The 20421-nt window shown below is 38.9% G+C and overlaps 1 protein-coding gene across 2 annotated transcripts in view; it reads left to right on the plus strand.

Moving 5' to 3' along the window:
- Window positions 1–20421, plus strand: part of LOC129775350 (transcription factor SOX-8) — a 57298-nt gene that overhangs the window by 29725 nt on the left and 7152 nt on the right. The window contains exon 3 of one of the 2 annotated variants that reach the window (XM_055780017.1): window positions 8621–8767. The exons of the other annotated variant lie outside the window; for it this stretch is intronic. Within the exon in view, the coding sequence (XP_055635992.1) occupies window positions 8621–8767 (147 nt within the window). The remainder of the gene's footprint in view (window positions 1–8620; window positions 8768–20421) is intronic. 2 annotated transcript variants of the gene reach the window in all.

Below are 20421 nucleotides of genomic sequence, written 5' to 3' on the forward strand. Positions count from 1 at the left end.
GAATCATTACGGAATTTTTGGCGGAATCTGTGGCAAGCTTTGCTTCCATATCTCAAGGTTTGCAACTCAATTAAGGGACAAGTTTTGTGATAGGGCATTTTACCCTTCATAAGGTCGTGGCAACTATATTGCCACCCACGAAAAATATTTTTTTATATTTTTCGGACACCAAGATGATGCCAGTAAAACAAAAATTCACCTAATACAAAAAAACCGATTGTTTATTTCAGTAAAATAGACTTATATCTAAAACAAGGTACTTACTCCAAGGCTTACTCCGATGTTAATTACGTTGTCTGTAAAATTCGCGAACTTTCTTGGGAACATCTGCCATTAGGTTCCGTACAATATCCTCAGATATGCTAGCGGCGGCGCTTTTCCATCTCCTCTTGAAATCATTAATGTCATTGGCTTTCTTCTTAGTTTCGAATAGTTTTCGCTTAATCAGAGCCCAGTACTTTTCCACTGGGCGAAGTTCTGGACGGTTCGGTGGATTTGCTGTTTTTGGCACATATTTGACCTCATGTGCATTATACCATTCCAGGATGGATTTTGCATAGTGACAAGAGGCCAAAACTGGCCAAAACAACGCTGGAGAGTCGTGGCTTCTTATGAATGGTAGCAACCGCTTCTGGAGACATTCCTTCTCGTAGACATTTTTGTTGATAGTGCCGGTAGAGACGAAATATTTGGATTTTCGGTCACAACTGCATATGGCCTGCCAAACCAAGTACTTTTTGGGGAATTTAGACTGCTTCTTGGTCCGGAAACACTCCGCTACGGCATTCCTTCACATTGCAGTATAAAAAGCAAGACCCGGAAGCTGTTTGAAGTCTTCGAGAACATAAGTTTCATCGTCCATTATGGTGCATGAACATTTTTGCAAAAACTGGGTGTAGAGCACCTTAGCACGGCTTTTTGCAGTGAAATTTTGCATATCATCGCGATTGGGCACCTTTTTCACTTAGTACACCTTCAGTCCATGCTTCACTTTTTGTACATATGATTTTGATTTTCCACATTTCCACATGCCACATTTCTAACTGAAAGGTTGGGATGTTTCTCAATAATGGCAACCACCTTTCGGTCCATCTGTCGGGAGCATACTTTTCGATTTGTTCCGCTTCCAACCTTCCGATCCACAGTTAAGCGCTGGTCAAACAATTTGCACACACTAAACACGGTACTCTTCGGCAGTTTTAGCTTTTTGGCGAGATCGCGTACCGACAGTGTTGTATTTTGCTGCCATTCGCGCAAAATGCGTTTGCGTATTTCCACTTGATTCGACACCATTTTACCAAACTGAAGAAGAATGTAAACATGTTGGACATCGAAATAAAGAGGAGGGTTTCAGCTGTCATGTAAGTGAAATATTTCACTGACTAGTGAAATATTCCATAAACTACATAGAAAGAAAAGTGTCCGAAATTTAACGTGGACAAGCTTTAGCTTACTTGCAAAAAAAACGCCCTTGCGAGCCACCTTCCGGCAGTTAACCGGAACATCCGCCATGGCGGACGAAAACATGCGTGTAGGCATGTGTTTTTGAGTTGTTTCTTCGTTTTATTTATCAATTCGTTCTCAGTTTTCGCGACAAAATTGTTGGAGTAGATCTTACGCTGCAGGTTTACCCAGAAATTCTCGGTGGGACGCAGCTGGGGGACGTTGAGCGGGTTCGCCGACGTACAACATCGATATTTAGCCGCTCCACCTCCTCTAATGATCGCTTCGAGTAATGGGTCGATGTCAGACCCGGCCAGAACACTGCGTCTTCGCCTTATTGTGTGTCTTGATGAACGACTCAACTTTCAGCAGGCACTTCATACTATGAATTTCCCCGTTCCGGCCAGTCCGGAGCTAAAGAAGAGCTCTGACATCCCTTTCTCGCTGATTGTCAGCCACAGCAGCACCTTTTTGGGGAACTTGGTGTGTGAAATAAACTTCACTTCGAAGCTCACTTACTTCGTGGGGGAAGTAAAATACGAAGTGCCCTCCCAGTCGTTGACCAGTGATACATGCCTGTCCCTTTGGCATGCTCGGATTTCGGATTTAACGTAATTCACGAGTCGATGTCTGTCACAAGAGTGTATTTCTCTTACCAACTAATTTACGAGCTAAGTTCGCATATGATATTACATGTTTATTTATTATCATTATTGTTGTCTACAACAAGCGTCGAGCGGGGCGGTATGTTATTGTTGTTAGTTGTTGGAGGTCGTATACAGGGAAGTTTGGCGTGCCATAATAGCGTTCAGCCGATGTTATGGAATTAGTTGGTTTGGGGGAATTCCGTAAGGAAATCAAAAGTTGCTGACGAATGTAAATGTTGTTAGATATGGTATGCGGAAAAATTGTTATGGGAAATAAGTAAGAATGCGGAATTGAGGATGAGAAAGAATGAGGGTCAGGATGTTTTGTGTTTAATTGGAATTGAGGTTAGTTAGTATGCTAAACCAGTTGACCGAGACCAATGGACGAGGCTTCCGCTCGAGCAAACAGAAAGTTTGTAATGTGCCCAGGAAGGGAAACTTGAATGCCCGAGCACAGAGGGCCAAAAAATCAGTAACTCCAATTTGATTATTCCAAACAGCATGAAACACATCAATGTCTTACTGGAAAGATGTTATTTCCGTAGATGGGTCCTAATTTGACATTTTTGTCTCCGATTTTTATCGTTTCGTATGGAGCCTACGATGAATTAAAGGTGAAAAAAATCTGAAAGCAACGTTTAAACATGGTGATAATGGAGGGATGGTATGAGAATGCATGTATGAGCAATTTGGTTTTCATCGATGGTGTATTGGATCAAAATGCTCTCGAAAGCAGTAACATTTTCGGTGAAATTTTGCAGTAACATTTTCGGAAAAACAACATACACACCGACACTGAGAGCCTTCGAAACGTCAACTCCATAACGTTAAAATAATGAAACTTCGCTTGTTTTTATGAACGTGGGGGAGTGAAAATGGCACATGGATGTACCACTTTTATTCGTCTTTTTCGACTTGATTTCTCAAATATTCACTGCACGCTATTACATTAGCCTCATATTCAGGGGAAACTCTAGAAAAATGTCCGTTTTTAATTGATCAATTACTTCCGGAAAATAGCATGTTCACATGGATGCGGTGGGCAATCGAAGATAAACACAACAACTGACGTCACTATTTGAGAAATAGTTATGGCAGCGCATGCTATGTCACTCGAAACTCTACCATCTTCATTACCTTTTTTCAGGACATTGGGTAAATATAAAGTGAAACGAAAACTTCATTTCTGATGCAAAGTAGTTACAGCATTAATGGACGGCTTCATTGTGAACGTGAACTCAAACCAACGAACTTAGACGATTGCTAGGTATGCTATAAAGGTCCTCGCGTTAGTATTAGTAAATAGCGTGAGAGGAATTGTTAGGGGCCGATCACCTAGGGGGGAGGGGAGGTTAGGTGGTATCAAAATGTCCACGCTTGTCCACGGAGAGGGAGGTGGGGGTATAAACTATGTCCACGAGGACACGAATAATAAATATTTTTTCAAATATAATCACCGATACTTTCTAAAAACTGTTCCGTAATCAAGAATTTTAAAACTTCGCCCAACCTGAGTATTCCGTAAGCATCAATAAACCGATTGAGTTGCCTGAGAGTGCTTCATATATTTTTACTAATTCATTGGACTTCTTCAATGAAATCCATATTCTGAAAATGACTCACGTAAACTGTGAACGACCGAGCTATTTCCTATGATCCTATGACTTTTGCAGTTACGGGCTATGCATAGACGTTTATAACCTAAAACTATAAAAATTAAACAATTCCATAATGGTTGAGTTTTATATGAATATGGTTTTTTCATCAAATATAATTTTCTATAGATTTTGTTCTATCTCGAGAACAGTTAGTCTTAGAATAAAAATGTCTGTATAGTTTTTCATGCGGAATGACGTGTAAAATAAATTTGTTATATTACTTTTCTCGAAATATCGTTATATTACAATTTTTCGAAGCATTGGAATGTTTTTTTTCTTCAATTCCTAGGATTTAATGTGTAAATATAAATTGCGTATGATGATTGATGCACCACAAGTCGTCATAATTTCCCTTGAATGAGGTCCTATTATCTATCCACGCTAATAATCTTTTGTTTACACCGAGTACCGTTATCTATTACCTATAGAAACTGCGTATTGAAAAGTGATCAAATTCACTAGACATTGAAATTCGTACAAATGAAGTGTAAATAATTGCATGCGGTAGGATAAAGTATTCAGTATGATTGCTTGCTGTGGCGGATGATAGCAGACATACGACCGTAAAAAGTTAATGAATTGCAGTATGGTCGATAAGGATATGAAAAATAATAAAAAATAAATACGCTTTCAATACCCTCTGAAATTTTACAAACTATGGCGGAAAAGGTTTCGTATTGCGATACCTACCAAAGGCGAATCGGAGATCCAGAGTGAAGATGAATCGGCATTTGCTGTGATCAATCATATTCCGGAGTGGGCAAAGATCTGTACACAACAACAAAAAAGGACCAGAATGCGACATCGCAAATTTTGAGTGGGTTTTGGAACGCTGTAACTCTGTCATAAAACAATGCATTTGTCAAAGCAATTACTGGATCTTGTATAGAATTTTTCACAACTGCCCATCAATTTGCTGTGCGATGAAAAATTCATAATCCAAAATGAAAGGATAATTTTTCATCCGATCGAGAATATCAATGTGAAAAAGTTTCTACTGGAATTTCATATGGGACGAATGGAAGCGAATCAATCAGGTTAATTTGATTATTACTGACGAAGATGTTCGAGATGGAATAAGTACACATCTGAAATAAAGCTGTGAACTTCAATTAACATTATTGTATCTATGTACTCTATGTGATATCATCACATTTTATTGCAAGTGTTGTGTAAAGGGTGTGTCACATCAAATTGCATCACGGAAAAAACGCTGTAGAAATTCGCCCAGTAGACCGATCTTTTTGAAAATTTTAGACAGTAAAATAAAAACTATTAAACAACTTTTTGCATTTTCTTTTTATTCATACTTCGAGCCCAAGCCCGTATGCTCGCACCTTCCTCTTTACCCCGTCCATATGTATACAACGTTCTGTACAACGTCAGGTTGTAGTTTTTTTTTGAACAGAAATCCATTTTCTCTTGAAGTCCGCCTCCGATTTGACAACTTTTGGGTTCTTCCGGAGGGCCTGCTTCATAATCGCCCAATATTTCTCTATTGGGCGAAGCTCCGGCGCGTTGGGCGGGTTCATTTCCTTTGGCACGAAGGTGACCCCGTTGGCTACGTACCACTCCAACACGTCTTTTGAATAGTGGCACGAAGCGAGATCCGGCCAGAAGATGGTCGGGCCCTCGTGCTGCTTCAATAGTGGTAGTAAGCGCTTCTGTAGGCACTCCTTAAGGTAAAACTGCCCGTTTATCGTGCCGGTCATCACGAAGGGGGCGCTCCGCTTTCCGCAAGAGCAGATCGCTTGCCACACCATGTACTTTTTGGCAAACTTGGATAGTTTCTGCTTGCGAATCTCCTCCGGAACGCTGAATTTGTCCTCTGCGGAGAAGAACAACAGGCCCGGCAGCTGACGAAAGTCCGCTTTGACGTAGGTTTCGTCGTCCATTACCAGGCAATGCGGCTTCGTCAGCATTTCGGTGTACAGCTTCCGGGCTCGCGTCTTCCCCACCATGTTTTGCCTTTCGTCGCGGTTAGGAGCCTTCTGAACCTTGTATGTACGCAGGCCCTCCCGCTGCTTGGTCCGCTGGACGAATGAACTTGACAAATTCAGCTTATTGGCGACATCCCGGACCGAACTTCTCGGATAACGTCTAAACTGCTTAACTACGCGCTTGTGATCTTTTTCACTGACGGAGCATCCATTTTTGCCGTTCTTCACCTTCCGGTCGATGGTTAGGTTCTCGAAGTATCGTTTTAGTACTCTGCTGACCGTGGATTGGACGATTCCCAGCATCTTACCGATGTCCCGATGTGACAACTCCGGATTCTCGAAATGAGTGCACAGGATTATTTCACGACGCTCTTTTTCGTTCGACGACATTTTTCCAAATTTACGAAAAATTGACAGTGAAGCATGGCCAACGTGAGCTATACACTCTTATCTGATTATAAGCGAAAGCTGAAGATATAATTCCTAAAAATTAAATTTCTACAGCGTTTTTTCCTTGATGCAATTTGATGTGACACACCCTTTAGTTTATATTCAGATGCGGCTTGTTCTTCACCTGGTCAACTGTACATTACGAGTTTCCGTGTTGGCAAAAAAATATCTTCGCTGATAATGGTAAAACAAAAAAATATAGTTTACTCACAATTATTTCAAAATGAATTGAACCCTGTGCATTGTTATGCTACTCATTTCTCTACCGTACAACAACAATGAGCCACAGCAAAGCTGGTACAACAGGGTACAGCTAGTAAAATTTGAAATAAAATAAACTTAAATGGAATTTAGGCGCAATTCAGTTATTTCCTTAATTATTTTCATTGAAAAAAGGAAAAATGTCCACGTGGACAAAGGGGAGTAGGGGTATGAAAATGTCCACGCTTGTCCACGGAGGGGGAGGGGGGAGTCTAAAATCGTGCTTTTCAATTTTGTGAAAATAAACAGGAAAACGTTTATATCAACAAAATTCACAAATTTGTCAGTGTTTCTGAACACAACACTGCACGCTATTTTATATGTGTAATTTTCAAGTGCGATACAAAAAAGTCTAGCTTACCTGTAGTGTATGTCAAACCAAGTTGAACTCAAACATCGATACATGCATACGTGATACATGAGAGGGATAAACGAATTCCTTTTTGGGGGGGAGTCGCTTCAATATGCAATGAAGTCCTTTCGACGGAGAAGACAGAGAATAGTCGAGTCGAGAGTGAGATAGCAACTGAACGTCCCAATGACTGTTGAGTCATGTTGACGGAGGTACTGCTGGAAGAAGCAAACACTCATTTCCCATCGAATACGAAGGCGAATTTCTTCATAGTCCCCTGACTATTCTCAGTTGAATGTGACTCTGCCGAGCCATTATTATTATCGTTATTGCAGAATCACGATTCCTCAAAAATGCAAGAATGCAAACGAATATACAAAATACAATCGCAACAGAGTCGTTGCAGACACTTGCAGGTCAACGGATTCGTTCCACTCTATTTCCCGAAATGATCACCACTGAGATACCGAAGACGAGAATGAAAACACAAAATGGTACTAATCGAGCCAACCGAGAATCGTATCCATGCGTATCACTTTGATCATTATTTTTATGGCGTACGTCAAAAAAGAAGCTTCCAACGAATTGCATTTCTCTGAAAATTACGTAACAAGTTGCTGAAGTGCTGCGCATCAAACGAAGCAAACTTCATATTGTTGGCGCACTACAAAATTCAAATGCCAAAGGCATTTCAAAACATTCCGCCATATTAGTCTCTCTAATCGTGCACACGAAGGAAACTATCGAGACACGTGCAATCCGCCGCCGCCTGTGGAGCTCTTATGGCGTCCTCCTACTTGGAATCCCGACGACTTCCACCGGCGTCGTGCGTTGGCTGACAGGGTTCTCTCCTTCTAGGCGCAACAGGCGAGTTTCACTCCACTAAGAATTAAATGCTTGCGATAGCAATCGAAGCATTTCGAGCGTGCGATGGCGAACTCAGCACTTAATTAGCGCACTCCACTCCACGCGTTTCTGCAGCACTAATGATGATGGGACAACGACGGTGACGCAGGAGTGGAGCTGGGGTCCTGACGGTGGATACTAATTATTTGAGAATTATGTGAGCTGCACACACATCCATGCCAACAATATTATTCGCAGCGGGAACTATCTTTCACGCCCAAAATATAAAAATAAATCCACTTTCGACACCTATGATGACGTGAATTAGATGGGAAAAAGTGGGGTTCCCCTTAAAAAATAGAGGACCGGATCTGTAGTTCGGTTGGGGAAATTTATGGTTGCGGGCAAAAAATAAGCACATGTCAGCGCGCGATGCGCTTATCTCCGGGCGCCACTCTTCTCGGGTGGCGATTTGTTTGCAATGTTTCCGGTTGATGGCACAATTTTTCGATCCGATGGACTGATGGGAAAATGCTCGTCGAAGTTTTTAAATTATGCCAGATGCATTGTGTTAGGTCAACATTCTAAGCCGGTTGAGATTAACCATGCTTTCTAACGAGCGATGACTTAGATGGAAAACATATGATCTTGCTCGGGGTCTCATCATCATCGTCATGCAAGTGGCGACAAGACATCATATATGACTCGCTAAAACACATCGGCTGCCGGAGTGGATTTATTTGATATATAATATTTTTGCACCAACCGGCAAAACGTCCGCCGTCCCCACAAGAAGATCTTAATTACGGTCCGCGTCTTTTTTATTTTTTGCTGCGTTTTTTGCTTCATTTTTCAACCAAACGACTAATTAGATTTCGCCCGCCTCCAAGTACACACACGGAATTCGCTCATCCCGGGCTGATCTGTTTCTTTATAATTTTTTTCCTTCTAAGATTTGTTCGTGTTATTCTCTGGATTCTTATGCTTTAATCCGATTCCCGCTTGGTTTGCGTTCATTTCCAGATCACCGACAGATAAGAAGAAAAATCACATCAAACGACCGATGAACGCGTTTATGGTTTGGGCCCAGGCGGCCCGCCGGGAAATGTCCAAGCAGGAACCGAAGCTGCAGAACTCCGAGATTAGCAAGGATCTGGGGAAAATGTGGAAGTGAGTATCGTCTCTATCAAAATTTTGTCCAAGTTTTTAAGAATACCCTCAACACCATCCAACAAGGGTCTGAGTGGAGAAATATTGTTCCTCATTCCGTGGAACACGCCAGTATACGTTTAATTCATCAGAACCATATGGGTTGAACTTTTTTCGTCACTAAAAATTGTTACTTGAAAAAGTTTGAAATACCAGAAATAATTCTTGACTTGTAGATTTTAAAAAAATATAATCACAATAAAGACTTTAGAATGAATTAAATTTGTATAAGCCTTACTTGTTCCATTGCCGATCAATGTGAGTTTCAGTAGACTAAATCGTTTTTCAATGTGAGAAGGGTTATGATTCGGGACATTCACTTTGTTAGACTTTCTAAAGATAGGACTTTTTTCCAATACTTGACGAATTGCCTCCCGAGAAACGTTCGGCTTCAATGACGGAAGGATACGGCAGGAAAAGATGTGAAAATTTATGGTATTTCTTTCAAGTCCCATTTTAGACTACTTCAAACAACAATATCAACGTTTTAGAGTTCAGTTACCTTTATTAGTCCCTTCCAAACAAATTTATAACGTTTCCTCCATTCTTATTGATGACATTCTCAAGACGACACCGGAACCTGACACACGCCTGTCACGCCTGTGTATCCCTCCGAAAACGAGTGCCAGGTGTGCGTTATGACAGACTTCAGAGCCTTCATAACGCGATCTAGGGTGAGATAGTTTACAGGGTTGTGCTTCAACATAAGCCAGAATCAAATAATCCAAAAGGTTAAGGTTCGGACTGCTAGGCCACAAAATCTTTCGACCAAAACTTCATGCAATCCTTAGGTCCCATTTGATGTGTGACAGGACATCGTATTGATCCTCAGAGAAATTGGCCTTCAACCCAGGGAAGCACTTGGTCCATCAAAATACCGATATACACTCCGGTATTGATTTTAACTCCAGCATCAATGAAAACAGGCGGCATTTTCAAACCGTTGGACACTACCAAGCCAAACAACAAATTTACGAGATTGTGTCCAAGGTGCGCTCCCAGTGTTGACATGGGACAACTTTTTTTCAACCATGACACAACTTTTTTTTTCACCCCCTAACTTCAGCAGCTTGTGACTATTCTAATTATGAAAAATTTTCCGTTAAATGTGTGCTTTATTGTTAAAAGAAGGATCAACAAATAATGATATAATGGATAGAAAAAATATTCTTTGTTTTATTTTTTCGGAGCTAGAAAAAACGTTCAAAATTTGTGCCTCTACGCTAGAATATCCCCTTCCGAAAGTTTCTTTTTTCTACTTCCAAAAGAAGGAAAATGGGATCTGCATGGTGTGTATCACTGTAATTTTTTAGTTGAAGATGGTTGATGGATGATTCATTCTTGCCCTCGCGAAAAAAAATCTCGTTGACGGCAATGAACATCGTGTACCGTCATTGCAAATTAAAAATAAAAAGAATTTTCAGGTAGAATAAACAAACTTTCAAAATAAAAAAATATGAATGAAAGTTTACTTCATCGTATCCATATACCAGCATAGATGACTTTTTGACTTGTAATTCAGTGGTCTAATTAGCTGAAGAATCTTGTCGGGATTGTGACAAACAATACTGTATATCGACTTAAAAATTATAAAATTTATATCTACAAGTAAAATCAGTTAATTTTTTGTGCAAAGCTGGTTTCAATGTCGTTATAAAGCCTGTCCACGTTAAATTTCGGACACCAAGATGATGCCAGTAAAACAAAAATTCACGTCCCGCATTACGTGAATTTTTGTTTTACTGGCACTCGGGAACACTCGGCTACGGCATACCTCCGCATTGCAGTATAAAAAGCAAGACCCGGAAGCTGTTTGAAGTCTTCGAGAACATAAGTTTTATCGTCCATTATGCTGCATGCACATTTTTGTAAAAACTGGGTTTAGAGCACCTCAGCACGGCTTTTTGCAGTGAAATTTTGCTTATCATCACGATTGGACACCTTTTTCACATTGTACGCCTTCAGTCCATGCCTCTGCTTCACTTTTTGTACATATGATTTTGATTTTCCTCATTTCCACATGCCACATTTCTAACTGAAAGGTTGGGATGTTTCTCAATAATAGCAACCACCTTTCGGTCCATCTGTCGGGAGCATACTTTTCGATTTGTTGCGCTTCCAATCTTCCGATCCACAGTTAAGCACTGGTCAAACGATTTGCTCACACTAAACACGGTACACTTCGGTAGTTTTAGCTTTTTGGCGAGATCGCGTACCGACAATGTTGGATTTTGCTGTTGTTTGTGCAAAATGCGTTTGCGTACTTCCACTTGACTCGATGCCATTTTACCAAACTGAAGAAGAATGTAAACATGTTGGACATCGAAATAAAGAGGAGGGTTTCAGCTGTCATGGAAGTGAAATATTTCATAAACTACACTGAATGAAAAGTGTCTGAAATTTAACTTGGACAGGCTTCATAAAAAAAGCTTTATATCTTATAGAATATTCTTCTCCCTAAAACCTCTTCGTATTCCACAGATCTCCTATTTGACATTAGCTTAAATTTCATAACCCATCAATCAATTGAAAAGAAGAATTTTTTTTTTAAATCGTTTATTTGTACAGGCTCAGTTACATAACCTTAAATGAGCACCGGCACATTGGGTTGTTTCACTCGGGCCCAAGAAAATTAAAATGACCTTTATTGTAGAGATGGGCGAGCGCTCACGAGCCGCTCATTTGAGCCGATACGTCAGAAAGAGTGTACGATCCACGGTTCTTTAAAAATGAGCCGCGGTTCTCAAATGAACGACTCTTGAATGAACCACAGTTCAAAAAAGACCCACGGTTCTTTTATGAGCCGTGGCCCTTTTTGAACCGCGGTTCATTTAAGAACCGTTCACTTGAGAACCACGGTTCAAAGAAGAACTGGGGTTCATAAAAGAACCGTGTTTCTTTTGAGAGCCGGCTTATTGATAAAGAACCGTGAATCGTACGCTCGTTCTAACGAACCGCAAAATCTTTTAGGTGGATTACAGATTTTATCGAAACCCCATAAATATGGGTATCTAATGAAAGGACTTGACTAGTAGGACACAGTTATTCATGAAAAATGTAAATCCGAAATGGCGACCGTTACTAAATGGCGGACTACATTTCTTCTGAAAACCCCATCATATGGGTATCAGATGAACGGGCTTGACTAGAAAATCACAGTTATTTATGATAAATCCATCCCGCGTATGGATATCGAATGAAATGATTTGACTAATATAATATAGTTAATCATGAAAACATTCCATTCGAATTATTTCAAAAACGTTTGGGACATAAAACGCGGAGAAAACTGTGTCGTTATCGAAAACTGCTATATTCTCCCGACTGATAATTCGACATGATCAACATTATATGAAAATCAGTTCTAGTGATTATAAAAAAGCTCTGTATGAATTGATTTCGGAGCTGGTAAAGCGATCTACAAATCTTGAGTCAACCGAATTAGTATCCTAACAAATACTGCTAGATCCTCGCTTCAAGCAGCAAGGTTTTGGGGATAACAGAAAGTACAACTATCTACACCAGTCGTTGATAAGGACGCTAAAAATGACGTCCTTAGAATACACGCCTACGAAACTATCACAAATTGTTGGTGATGGAGCGCGGTCATCTGCAGGGAGGAGTTTGATGCATTGGTTGGCAATCTTCGATCCTCACATGATCCAAAAGCTGCTGCAACATCTATTATAGATAAACATTCAGCGGAACCACATTTGCTGAGATCACCCTTCGTTTTGGTGGAATGAAAGGAAATCTATCTCTCCGCGGCTCTACCTTTTTGTTTTAGAAAACCTTCAGTAAAGTAATATTTTTACTTTTCTCTGCACTGATTATTGTTTTAAACCTTAATTTTTACGTCTTCCATTCTTTACATATCCGAATAAACCAGTTATTGAAAAGAGCCGTCGAGCCACTCAAATGAGCCGAATCTTTTCATTGAGCGCACAGCTCACCGCTCACTGAAATGGACCGTTTTGCCCATCTCTACTTTATTGTGACCGATTACATATGAGAAATTTTTGTTCCTGCTTTGAGCTTTCATCCATCAAACATAAATTTTGAATTGATCGTTATGCTTTTGATTTGTTTCCAGGATTTCATATAAATTGTTACCATAATTTTCTTTTCGTTTCTGAGGCAACGCTTATCATTGCACACTATTTTCGCACATTCATGTCCATACATATGTGCCGCCATCATAATAACAGCAGCAACAGCATGGGCGGAAGAGGGCAGTGATTAGACTAGAAAAGCGGTCAACGCAGGCGGACATAAACAAACATAAATAATTCCCCCCGGACGCGTGTGCTATATTTTCGAATTGTTTATTTGCACACATGCTATCGATGTATCGAAGCAGATGTGACCAGCAGCAATCTGCACATACGATTGACCATCTTCAGCGATCGGACGTCGGCTCAGCGCTAGAATATGAACTTTAAGAAGCGTTCTGAAAACTATGTACATCACCGAAATCGTATGAAAAATGAAAGAAAGTTGCTTGATAAGCATACCATACGAAGGGGAAAGCCATCCGTCCGGCGAAAACAGTCTATGAATGGTGCTGGGTGCGTTGGTCAGGAATACAAACCGAGAGAACTTGTTGCAGACAGCACCCCTTATTTACCCTCCGCAGCTTCTTCAAACAAGTAAACAACGCCAAACCCCGTCACCCACCGGATGTTGGGCATTAGTGCAGTAAAGAAGTATAACATAAACCAGATCATCTTATCTAATTTCCCATGCTGCACTTACTTTCTTGCAGTCTCGCCAATCCCCCCTGGTGCCCTGCTGGATGCACCCGGCTTTGCTGAATGGCGGCGAAGAACACAATTGGAACCATTGTACCAGAGGCGCGGCCGTTTGGTGGCTGCATGCAACCACCGGCCGGTGCTGACTCTTGGGCAGATCTCGTGATTCCACCGCTCGGTCGCTCGGTCGGTCGCCGAATTCTGTATGTCGTTAGCGTTTCCCCGCCGCTGAACGAGACCGTTGACGTTTTGGAGCAGAGATTACACTGTTTGGAGAAGTGGTTCTGATGTGTATGTTGACAAACTTGGTCTGTCTCTTCTTGGAGAATTCAAGTTCAGGAGCAGCAACAGACCTTGATTTCGGGACCACACATAGTTTACTTGCCGTTTATTTCTTTGCAATATTTCATTGATACAGCGATACTTGAGTTTTGCGACCATTCAGAGATGCCGTCGGCTGGTTGCTCATCATTTATTTATTTTCGTCAAAGGCATCATTCTTATACATACAGCCATTCCATGTCAAACCGATATAGTGGTTCTCAGGTTTTCGTGAAAAGTGGTAGTTTTGTTCTTTACCGCAAAACATTAGACCCGTATTTTTTTATTTTTTTCATTAGGGTGACCATTTCCATTTTAGGGTTGTCCGAAAAATCTACTTTTACCTCTTTTTTCCAACACAAAAATTCAACCATTTTGATCTACCGGTTCGATTTAGATGATCGACAACTAAAATTAAAGCCAATTAGACAGTCTTTTTTGAAAAATATACGCTTGCGAAAAAATGGATTTTGATTGTATCAGTTTTTAATAGTTTACGTGGTTTCGGGATGCAAGGATGTTTTTTTTTATTTTTTCTCGAAAGCTGAGGTTTTTTCACATTATCATAATATATGTTTCCAGGTGTCTACAAGATGCCATTCGATGCAAAAACTTATAGATGGTGATGATGGACCCGCCTCCTTTCCCTACAGAGCTTTGACCAAGACGAGTTATCTAAAAGATTTTTTTCTCAACATTGAAATCAGTTTAGCAAACACAAAAAACGAACTGATTTAATTAACAGATATATGTTCAAAAAATTGAAATGTCAAAAGTCAAGCCGATACTCAGTCATGTCCGCCACAGAGCTGCATTTTTTCATCAATATCACTGACAACTGACGAGCCACGTTAGTCACCTCCTACTGACAAAAATCTGGGTCAAATGGTGACTGACGAAGTGCGTTGCAACACTTTGCCTGTTACTGAGCTTCGTCAATACTCTTTGACCGATCAAGTAGGCGGTAAAATTGTCCGTAACGAATTGATGATTGTCGCAGATTGCATTTTATTTTCACCGAGCAAAGCTTCGATTTTCGTTCCAGTTGTTGTTTATTGTATTTACTGAAGTAAATACTATGTCGAACACGCGAAATTTCTGCCCGATATCGAAATTCACGTATTTGAAAGTCCGTTTAGACTCATGTGTATCCTTTGTTCTCCTCGATGTTTTAGCATTTTATATAAGAACTAGCTGACCCGGCAAACGTTGTTCTGCCATATCAATTATTTCTAGTGAATATTTTGTTTGTTCAATAAATAATAACTAATGTACTGTGAGTGTGTTCAAATGTTTTAACGATCTAAGAAATTTATCGATTGTGATCGATGAAAGATATGTCCGACGTAGATATCGAGCAGTAACGTGAAGGTTTGACTGTGTATTAAATCGGACCGTAAAAAATGGTCTTCCCGAACCCGAGTGTAATGTGGAGGTGGAAATGGGATCTATAACATACAGAGAAATGGAGTGTTTTAGACGACAACCGCCGAAAACTCAAAACAAAAAAACTTTTAATTCGATGTTTTATATTATCGTATCTACTTGATCTCTTGAATGTTAAACATAAAAACAGGGAAAAAAAATAATATATTTTTGTCGTAAAATGGAGAAATAAAATAAAGAAAATCAATACAGGTCGGACTCGATTATATATAATCGCAATTTCACTTTCGACGTTAATTTTCGTATCCAATACATAATCGAATCACAAAAAAAAGCTATTTTTCTATTAATGTTTGATATTCATACATTAATGAAATAATTGTTTTCTTGAGATTCGATTATGTATAGGATTTGAAAATAATTGTTGAAAAAAATGGTCGACTATATGTAATCGAGTCCGACCTGTATTAATTTCGTTACGTTGTTATGCAGGTAGTGAAAATTACGCGCTGCTGTTTTTAATATAGACGGCCAAATTTTATAGTTTTTTTTTTAATTCGTTCATTTTTACAGGCTCAGTTACATAAGCTTAAAGGAGCCGAATTCTTAAATATAAAATTTAATAGTTGACATATTGGATATCACCCTATACTTTTGATTGTGTCATTGATGAAATCCCCTATTCCGGAATCCGATTGATTTGAAATTCGATCGGAACTCACGATTCGTCTTTTGCATTCTGAAATCCGATCGACCTCAATTCAATCGTGCTATGAAATGTAGCAATCTTGCCTTGTCGAAAAATAAACATCAAAATAATTAACAGTTCGGCTGAAAGGTTTATAAGGTATTTATATAAATAAAATATAAATTAAATTTTATTATTCAACATTTTCAACACCAACAACAACGAATTTAGGCTTTTGACATTCAACCAAATACATCCAGCAACACGTTGGACGGAATTCGTGTATTTTTGTAATGAAGCTAATTAAAGACTTCATTTCTTTTGTTTGAACACACGCGCTGTCATGGCAATGCAAACGTTTTGGACTGGTAACAACAAAGGCTGTGTCGGTGTTGCTCATTATAGCGTCAAGTGAATGTATTATTCCGCAAACCGCTTCTATTAATTGTATCATATGAATCGCAGTCGTTTCTCAACGTTCCAGCTCAAGAAATGGTAGAATGACGTTGCCCTGACCGCGTCGATTCATCAAACGAAACACATAAAAATCCATCAAGCGAATTTAGGTTATTTGCGTATGTGTGGGGTGGAAGCTCTATGAAGGGGACGATGTGCCATCTGACATTTAGCAACATACATAAATTCGTTTTGTTTGAAAAACGTACGACGGATCTATTATTTGGTATTGTTTATATAAAAATAGAAACATCGTGATTCAAAATAGGAGATATGCGTGAAGATTGGTTATATGCGTTTTTTCAACTCAAATTTATGCAAAAAATACAAAACCAAATAATTCAGGTTTTTTTTTGCACAGGACCACCCTAATCGGTATTAAATATGCAGTAATCGGTATCTTAGCGGTATCATATATAGTTTACGATCTATTTTCATGTCTAACAAGTTTTTTTTGGGTATAATTTCATTGAAATCGGTAGAGCCGTCTCGGAGGAGTTCGACCACGAACATCGTGACACGAGATTTTTATATATATAGATGGTATTCAGGTAGTAACATGAACAAATGATTCCTGGTAAACGTGTAAACTTCCTTGACATCAGGTGACATGGTATTTCTCGTCTTGACGATCAGAGCGCACTGAACATGCTTTGATCGTCAAAACATTCTGACAAACTATTTAACATCAAGGAGTGTAGAATTTGTTTTGTCGGTTCATCTTTTGTTGCACTTCGTTTGGTGGTAATGTTGCAATGGTCGTCATAGTAGCCCGAATAGATGCAGTGACTGTGACAAATTGCAGCTCTGCTTGCAGCCAGCCAAGTGGTCCACCCGAGCACAAGTCCAACTGCCAGCATTGTGTTGGATTCACTAAGAGTATCCTCATTCTTAATATCCCTTATATCTGTGTGACGCGCACGATGCTCAAACTTTTGTAGGCTTTTTTATATTTTTTTAACTAATACATCTATAAAAACGACAAAATAAAAATATATATCTTATAAAGAATTGATTCTCGACGATAGTGTATAGGGTGTTAGGTAGCTAGCCTAGAATCTTTCAGGGTGTGATAAAGGATCATTTCTTTAAACTGGGTCTAATTCAATAAGTATGCTACTTAGAATGATTATGTTGTTAAGTCAGAGGGGACCAAGTAGCAGCATTAAAAATTTCGAGTTATTGATTACATTAGGTTAAGTATTTCATAAGCTACATACCACATTAACCAGATTTGGAAAAACACGCGTGCAGCAGAATTAACGTATCGAAATCGTTTCGGATGCTCTATGAAAACCCATTATAGCACCAAACTTCAAGCTCGTTTTTTTCGAAGTCATAAAAATGGTCCGATCTAACTTAACACTGACCCTTTTTTTAAGATGAAACAATTGGGTACTACATACATACCGTTGTAAAACATTGAAATTAGTAGACTTTTTAAAAGCAAATATGTGAAAGCTATAGTTTTCTTATGCGCTTTGGGTAATTTTCTCTCAAAAATGCATGATAATCTTGATTATAATATGATTCTTCTTTCTTCTTTCTTCTTTCTTCTTTCTTCTTTCTTCTTTCTTCTTTCTTCTTTCTTCTTTCTTCTTTCTTCTTTCTTCTTTCTTCTTTCTTCTTTCTTCTTTCTTCTTTCTTCTTTCTTCTTTCTTCTTTCTTCTTTCTTCTTTCTTCTTTCTTCTTTCTTCTTTCTTCTTTCTTCTTTCTTCTTTCTTCTTTCTTCTTTCTTCTTTCTTCTTTCTTCTTTCTTCTTTCTTCTTTCTTCTTTCTTCTTTCTTCTTTCTTCTTTCTTCTTTCTTCTTTCTTCTTTCTTCTTTCTTCTTTCTTCTTTCTTCTTTCTTCTTTCTTCTTTCTTCTTTCTTCTTTCTTCTTTCTTCTTTCTTCTTTCTTCTTTCTTCTTTCTTCTTTCTTCTTTCTTCTTTCTTCTTTCTTCTTTCTTCTTTCTTCTTTCTTCTTTCTTCTTTCTTCTTTCTTCTTTCTTCTTTCTTCTTTCTTCTTTCTTCTTTCTTCTTTCTTCTTTCTTCTTTCTTCTTTCTTCTTTCTTCTTTCTTCTTTCTTCTTTCTTCTTTCTTCTTTCTTCTTTCTTCTTTCTTCTTTCTTCTTTCTTCTTCTAACAGCCATAGAATTTAGCCATAGAATTCGAAAAAAATTGAACAATCATTGAAGAAATCACAACAAACTTAGCAAAATACGTTATAAGATAGATGGATAGACGAGTTAACTATAATATCAAACCAAATGGTACATTTATTTTCCTGGGGCGATGTGCGGCGTACAATCACGAGCCTAAAAATGTGTACACGTGAGCACAGCGCAAGTCTGAAGCCAGAACGGGAATCAAGCCCGAATCCCCGGCATGATATGTGTTACGCTAACCACTCGGCCACGGGAGCACAAAGAGCTATATTATTGATTCAATTGATGTATGAAACAAACTTGTGTCAACATACGGATTCTTACCATTGCTCATAGCAGGCGATTCCTTGATGGACATGGATAACCATGAATTGACTTCCTTCCATCTGAAAAATATTGACGGATGAAGTGTTGTCCACCTAGAATCCGAATAGCGGAGCTACAGGGTCAATATGATGACATTTGGCAGATTTGCAAGCGTTCCTGTATATTTACAGGCAAATGAATGGAAAACTGATAATCTCAATAGAAAAATACGATACTTTTCGCAATACAAACCTCCAAGTAAACTGACAATGTGCTTTTGAGAGAGTGGATGAAACGTAATAGCGTTTTAGGAGTTTTTTTAATGTTCTGAAATCGATCTTTTTTTTTGCGCTAGCAACCGGGCAGCTACTTTAGTGTAAGCTGTGTATTTCTTCATATTCCGCTATGACATTTGGAGAATGATAAGATCTGGGAAAATCACAGGCAAAAAAGACATGCTTTGATTCAAGGTATAGGGTGCATATGGTCTATAAATTATATATAATCTTATCCATAGAATAAAAACATTAATACAACTTGCAGATAATACAACTTGTGGTGCTCCCGTGGCCGAGTGGTTAGTGTCAAACCTAACATGCCGGGGGTTCGGGTTCGATTCCCGTTCTGGTCGGGGAAATTTTTCTTCAAAGAAATTCCCTCTGACTTGCACTGTGGTCACGCGTATTCTACAGCTTGCCACTCAGAATGCATTCAAGGCGTGTTATTTGGCATAGAAATCTCAACTAAGTACTAATGAAAATGACGCAAGTAATACTACGTTGAGACGGCGGAGTTCCTCTAGGAACGTTAGTGCCATATAAGAAGAAGAAGAAGATAATACAACTTGCATATGTTTTCACAAACTACTCTGAAACTGAAAGGTCTGCATTTGTAAAGCGAGTACTGTGATGTGTTTTTGAAAAGGGAAACGAATTTTAAAGTGTAAATTATGAATGAAAATTAACTTTTCAGAATTAAATTAGTATTCACATAAATCCAAATCACTTTTTTTCTGCAAGTGGTAAAAAATCCTATACGAAAAGTGTTTCTGAAATTGATTTTAAATTATAATAATAAGTTTTAGTAGGAATATCGGAAAATTTAGAGGAAATAGTTTAAGTTATGGTTAGGTCAATTTTTACCAATTTAAAACTGTCAGTGCGGATACTTTTGTTGTCCCCTATGACAAGACGTGACAACTGGCTTCTTAAGTGCGATTCACATATAACATCCAAGTCACGTTCATGTCCCGTCACGTCACATTGCGTCAATTATGCACCCATGCAATTCTTATGAAAGCATTCACATACACCAACAACGGCAAGTCGAAGTCCACGATTGCATTTTTTACAAAAATACATGAAATACAGATAATTTGGAGGCAACTTCACGTCGACATAAGGTAAACTGTCTTAAACTAAATACAGCTTGAAGGTTTCACTGAATGTTTTTTTCTATTATAAAGGCTTCCAATTACGAAATTTATTCGCCTCTATCCTTCAAAATGTTTAATCAGAAGATCAATCAATAAAGAGTCCAGGAATTGAGTCCACAGTATTTCA

Source organism: Toxorhynchites rutilus, chromosome 1 (genome assembly GCF_029784135.1).
Source record: "Toxorhynchites rutilus septentrionalis strain SRP chromosome 1, ASM2978413v1, whole genome shotgun sequence".
NCBI lineage: Eukaryota > Metazoa > Arthropoda > Insecta > Diptera > Culicidae > Toxorhynchites > Toxorhynchites rutilus.